The following is a 6,762-nucleotide window of genomic DNA, read 5'->3' as shown; positions in this document are numbered from 1 at the left end:
CTATATTCATGTGCAAGAAGTGTCAGAAACGCTATTGATATCTCTTTATTAAATTATTTATTACATGTTATCTTAAAATTTAACATACTATTCTGGACAATGATTAATTATTTCATTACAAAATTGACATATCAGTGACAATCCATATTAACATTTATGTGTATTTTATTATTTACATGAAAGTTTTAAATTAATTAAATTTATTGCTTAATAGATAATATTGATTATATTGTCCATATGTGACAGTATGACAATTTTTACTTGACAATAGTTATCATAGTTTACTGTCTAGATAAGAGTTGTAATGAGAGGTTAATGTTTTATAACAGAGTGTTGAGGCAGGCTCCTGAAGCCAACCACGGGGTTGGTACTGCGACTGCAGGGAGTGATGGTAACCTAGCAGGGCCGGGCGGATCAATAGTGCCGCTTCTGGCAAAATGAAAATTTNATCAATAGTGGCGCTTCTGGCAAAATGAAAATTTTGCGCCCCCCCACCATAAAATAATTAATACAATGTAATCATATTTTATTAATTTTCAAATAATATCTTATTCCTTTAAATACTAAGAGCATATCTTTTGTCTCTTACATTTACATTTTAAAAAAAAAAAAAACATAATTATTAAAATTTAACTTTTCTGGCTTTTTTGGAAGCAAATTCTTCAATTACTAAAGTGTAGTCCATTTTAGATGCAATTTCGTGTTCGATTGAAAGTATTGCTAAATTTGTTAGACGTTCTTGAACCATGGTGGAACGAAGATAATTTTTTATGATCTTTAATTTACTAAAACTTCTCTCGCAAGTAGCTGTAGTAACAGGCATTGTTAAAAAAATTCTTAATGCCACTTCTAAATTTGGGTATACATCTTGTAGAGAATTTTGATGTATGCATTTTAAAAATTCAAAAGATGTTGCAGTTTTAAATGATGCTATTAATTTTGAAGCTTGAAATTTGAAACTTTGAACTTCAGCGTATAATTCACTACCATTCAAATCAACACTGTATAACAACGCTAGATCATCCGACCATTTTCTAATATCATCTATTTCCATACTCAATAAATTTTGACCGGACAAAAATGCAAATTTTGAAGATACATTATACATTTTTTCAAATCTCCATTTTAGACTTGTAATAATAGAATCTAGAGATTGATAGCATTGTAGTTTTACATTAGTTTCAATACTTGGTGTGGTGTAAATATTATTTGCACGAGTGCAATAATACGACACTGTGTGAACTATTTAAGATAAAGCTTATTTTAAACCGTGGTAGTGTGTGAATGCATTTTACCACGACCAAATGATTGTATTCCTATATTATAAACATAATATTTTTGATATAAATTCAGCCAATGGGGGGGGTTTAACACCCAAACCCCCCCTGGCTACGCCACTCACTATAACCGTGATATGAACAACAAGGTATGAACTATGAATAAAAAAGGTATTATCGTAATTTTTTGATAACATAGCTTCGGTAGGCACGTAATATGTATCGCTTAGTAATAATAATTTAATGACAGTATGAAATTAATAAGGGTAAGCAAATGATGTACGAACTTTTTAAATCTGGACTTTTGCGATCATACCATATTGTTCATATCAAGAATACTACCATCTGTTTAATATGCTCCCACAAGGTTTCGATGGTTGTGCTACTGCTGACACTGTCCATTGTGTTTGGTGTACGTTCACTTTTGATGTCTTCAGGTCACTCGTAAATACGTAGTAAATATTTCGTGCGATTGATATCCACCGCGGGAGGATACTACAATAATATTGCAGTCACAATTGTCACTTTTGTTGAAGATAGAAGTTCAAAAATTAGATTTCTTTTACTATGCCTAACACATTAATTTCAAGTTGATAAAGTTAATTTTCGTAAAAATGTTGCTATTTTAAATTTACCCCTGTGAGTAGGTTGTGTTAAATTTTCAAAAAAATGATATCAAATGAAAGGAAAATATCTAAGGTTTCGATATAAAAAAAAATGAAGTTAATTTATTAATTTCGAAAAAGTTATGGTAGTATTAAGAAAAAAAAATGACAAAATTTACCGATTTAAAAAATTAAAATTTTTTGGGGATTTCCCCGTTTACGGGGAACGAGGGAAATTTTTTCAATTTTTAAGGGTAATATCTTCAACTAAATACGATTTGTGATCTTTTGCCATTTTGTACACTAAAATCGGTCCAGTGAGAGCTGAGAAAAATTGGCAACAGACAAAAGAATTAAAAAAAAAAACACATTATGGTAAAATGAATTTTAGCTTCGCATCGAAGCTTAAACTTATAAAATTATAAATTCATTTAAAGATTAATATCAATACTATATAATATAATGTTAACTAAAATTATTGTAAATAAACTGTTTAATTTGTTATCACTGAAAAATAATAACACAACACCTACATTCCATTTATCTTAGAATTTTTAATTTAAAATTGAAAAAATTTAAATAAATTTTGAATTAAATGTAATAAATTATTCAGTAATAATTCTAATTAATGAAATTATTTTTTCATTGTTGTTGAAAACAGTTAACGACTATTAATTAGTAAGGAAATAAAATTTTTTTTTATTTGCAAGATTATTGTGACGATGACAATATCTTCCAAAAGGATTGGTGTATGTCACAATTTTTTGTTTAAGTTTGTAAAACTATCGTTAAAACATTGAGTTTCATATTTAATACATAATATTTCAAAAATTGGTTGAAACATAGTATACATTTGTAATTTATAAAAAATCTATTTTTTTCTTCTCTTAAAAAATATGTTTATTTAACATACATATACCTATATTTATTATGTTAATCAAAAGAATCTTATACAATACATTAACTGAATAAATTATATATATATAAGAATAATAAAAATTATATATATATATATAATCTATCTGTAACTGCATACAGTCCTCTAAATCAAGTAAATAATAGCAACTGTAGATAAAAAAAAGCAATATTAATTTGATTATTTTTGCTGTAAAACCATTTTACATTACCGTTGGACGTAAGGGTCTCCAATTATTGCTACTTCATAGGCCCATTAGGGCTTTGAATCATCAACAAAAAAATTCACTTTTTGTGGATATCTAAAACGTTGGTTATAATCTACATTTAAATTTTTCTGAAAAAAAAGATAATTTTAAACTTTAGGATCTATTTAATCAATATATGTTTGCCTTTGTGTCTACCTGCGTATCTCGATATTTTTAATTATTCTAAGGGAAACAAAAATACACTATTTTATATTGCTTAAAATAGAGTTTTTTATTCTTTATTATCCCCCGAAAAATATTCAAGATTTGTTAAGAAAAAAAATCTCAAAATATTTCAAGTTTAAAGAATTTTGTTAAAATAAATGTAAATATTATAAATATATATAAAACCAAAATAAAATCACAAAATGTTGATTACCAGTTTTATCATATTATAGTTAAGACGATAAAATAATATGCTTACTTTATAGATTTTATAACATTTCCTATTATCTGTAATGATCTTGCAAAAATATCTCTTGTTTCCAATGAAGCATGTAGTACCTTCTTCAATGCTACGAGTTTCCACGAATGCTGCTATTTTAGGTTTTGTCATACCAAGTTCATGAACATTTTCTTCGAACTTCTCACATCCCTCAAGAATTTTGTTAAGCTTATTGTCTTCAATATCCATCCTGTCTTTTGTCACATCTTTTAACTGCGCCATGATTTTAGCATCTGAACCCTCGTTCTGCATTGTGTCAGATTTAATTTCATGATTACTAACTTTATTTAAGTAATAATCTATGCCTTCTAATTAATAACATATTAAATTGCAATAATATTTATCATCTCAACAATAATTAGTCTAATTATAGTTAATTTTAAAAAAAATTATTAAAGAACTTTTTAATATTGATTATATAAATCTATACTATATTTACATGTTTAAATAATTGAGTGTATTAATTCTCTGTACGTGTTAAAACACTAGATACCGAGAGAATTTTCGTTGTCTATCGTGTCAAGCTAAGTTTCATAAAAAAATACTACATTACCTATACTAGATTAAGCTAAGATACTATACCATTTATATTACACTCTTTTTTGAAGAGACGACACGTGAAGACTCATGTCAACCGACTAAAAAATCTTTTTACCTTTATTGTAATATTACTGAGTTGCAAAAAATATTTTTTTACAATTTATTGTGCCTGACAGTAATAATATACAAGCACAAAAAACTAGCTCTTCTCGGCCAAATTCAACAACAAACTAATATATATTTAAAAATAAACATTAGTGTATTCATATTAAATAATCCATGGCAACTTGATTTAATATTTTTATGATTTGAAAACACTTTAATATTAAATTAAAAGATGGCTGAACATAGAATTTTTAAACGAACTATGTTTGTAATGAACTATTTATTTATTATTATAAAATTGCATATAATGTCTTTTCTCTAACTATGGAAAGTACTTAAATAATTAAAAAACTCGTGTTAATAGATAATTATTAGCTATTTATACATAAAAAAGGAACAAATGCATTTTACCACCCTATCGAGTTTTTTCATTTTTTTTTTTTTTAACGTGTATTTTTCAATGCTTTTTTCAAAAGTGTTTGAAAAAATTGGTTCAAAAGTTATAGCTTTTTAAAGTTGAAACGTCAAAAACTAAAAATAGCTCAAAAATTGTTTTTTTTTTGTTAATTTTTGGGATTTTTTCTCATGATACTATTGTGAAACTATAATGACGTAATTATTACATAATATCCTCATTCTAAAAATCCTAGAACCAAAATTATCTTTAAAAATAAGGATTTTCCAAATTTTTTTTTCAAAACTACGCACATCAAATTTACGCAATACGAAATAAAAATAACAAGAAACTCAATTAATTCAATTTGAGCAAAAAAAAAAAAAAACCCCGATGTGGTGTTTTACATAGAATTGTTAATTCAATAAAATAAAAGTTTTTACTGTTTATTATGTACACCAATTAACACTTGTTGTAAACAAAAAAAAAATACTATTACATTAGATATTGTTGATATTAGTTAAGTTGTTGAGGTATCAAAATATACTTACTAATATCTTAATGTTATAATGTTGAGTTATACAAACCCATTTAAATATAAGTTGTGGTCACCTACGCCTGCCGGCTCCGGTGACCGATTCGAGCCCCTTCGGGACTCTCATGGGATGGGGGCTCACGCCCCCAAACCCCCAGAGGATAGAAGTCAAGCCCAAACCCAACCTATTTAAACCCATTCGACTGAAATTCTCAGTGACCCAACAAGTATAAAACCTTGATGTTAAAATGGTGATATAATATTGAAAAAATAGATAAAAAAAAATTCAAACAAAAATTAAATTTATTTACTTCAACACTACCTTAACACGTTTAATGTACTCATAAATACTCTTAAATTTACTATTGCTCGGTAACTACATCATCGAGAATACTTTTTATAGTTAATTAATGAAAATTATCAAAAAAAAACAGCAGTATATAACAAAATTTGTATATGATTATTGAAATCTTTGAAAGCTCATAACTTTTAAACTAGACTTCGCCGACAAAAAATTTTTATATATTCTTAGTCGGTATGAAAAACTAAATTGATTAAAAAAAAAAAATTTGAAAAATCTCGATGGGGTGGTAAAATGCATTTAAGTCCATAAAAAATATCATGCGAACTAGTAAAATATCACTTATTTTAAAGAAGTTAATAAGCTTATTAACTTTCGAAACACTAGTATTTCGAAAGTTAATATTTTTAAACAGGTTGGTGGTAAGGATTCAGGCTTTGTTATTTTTATCCAATAAAATTTATTAATTATTATTAATTAATTATTTAATAATAATAGACATTTTTCAGTCGCATTCCTCCTCTTTACTAGGTAAAAAGTATAAGAACATGTGAAATACTGGTCCAAATGTTGTTATTGATCAGTTATTTTCATATTTAGACTGCTATTTAACAAAAACCGAATTAAATATGTATTTAAAAAAAATCCTCAAATTTTATTATTTTAGAAAAAATTAAATAGTCAGCGATAAATAAATCACCCTACATGTTAGGATTGTTATACAAAAAAAAACATTTGAATCACTTCTTTTGAAATTTAGATTTTGGTGATAAAAAAATTCTTACTGTAGAAATATATTTTTAAGCCATCAAACTAGTAAAAAGTTAGGTTAGTTGAAGCTGTCAAAAGTTTTATCATGCTGTAAAACAATCAGTTGAATCAATTGAAAATTCGGATTTAATAATAATAAATGTTGTAAAATAACATAAATTTAAATGTTACAACAATAATTATGGTTATCATGATTGAGNTTGTAAAATAACATAAATTTAAATGTTACAACAATAATTATGGTTATCATGATTGAGTGCATCAATTAAGAAATAATTTTCAAAAAGTTCTATATTTTATTAACCTTACACGTTTGTTTCTTTTCTTATTTTAGATGACTTCACTGTTTATTTCTAAAAATGTAATATTAAAGTTTCTTAATAATGAATTATGTTAACGGTAAAAGTGATGCTCCAATTAAAAAATCATCAAGTTTTAATGCAGGAATTAAATCTATATCCATTTCTGACGTGATGAATTATCTAAAAAAATATGCAAAGTAATCAAGATTCAAAATTATCGGACATCCAAAAAACGCTTTCTCAATATGGAAAAAAATTTGAAGTTATATTAAGTAAAATTAAAACTATATTAAAAATATTATTAATTTAAAAAACTAAAAATTA

General features: G+C 25.9%; 1 protein-coding gene across 1 annotated transcript; it reads right to left on the bottom strand.

Annotated features, from left to right (window-relative positions):
* Positions 1-497: 497 nt before the first annotated feature.
* LOC126909513 (uncharacterized) lies at positions 498-1,184 on the bottom strand. The gene has a single exon (XM_050691950.1). The coding sequence runs from the start codon at positions 1,106-1,108 to the stop codon at positions 623-625; it is 486 nt and encodes a 161-aa protein (XP_050547907.1). The 5' UTR covers positions 1,109-1,184; the 3' UTR covers positions 498-622.
* Positions 1,185-6,762: the final 5,578 nt, after the last annotated feature.

The sequence above is a fragment of the Daktulosphaira vitifoliae genome, unplaced genomic scaffold, assembly GCF_025091365.1.
Source record: "Daktulosphaira vitifoliae isolate Bord-2020 unplaced genomic scaffold, ASM2509136v1 Scaffold_485, whole genome shotgun sequence".
NCBI lineage: Eukaryota > Metazoa > Arthropoda > Insecta > Hemiptera > Phylloxeridae > Daktulosphaira > Daktulosphaira vitifoliae.
This window is presented reverse-complemented; position numbering and strand designations above follow the sequence as displayed.

Bases quoted from the DNA above. Each gene is read 5' to 3' on its own strand.
- LOC126909513 (XM_050691950.1), bottom strand. From the start codon at position 1,108: ATGTATAATGTATCTTCAAAATTTGCATTTTTGTCCGGTCAAAATTTA.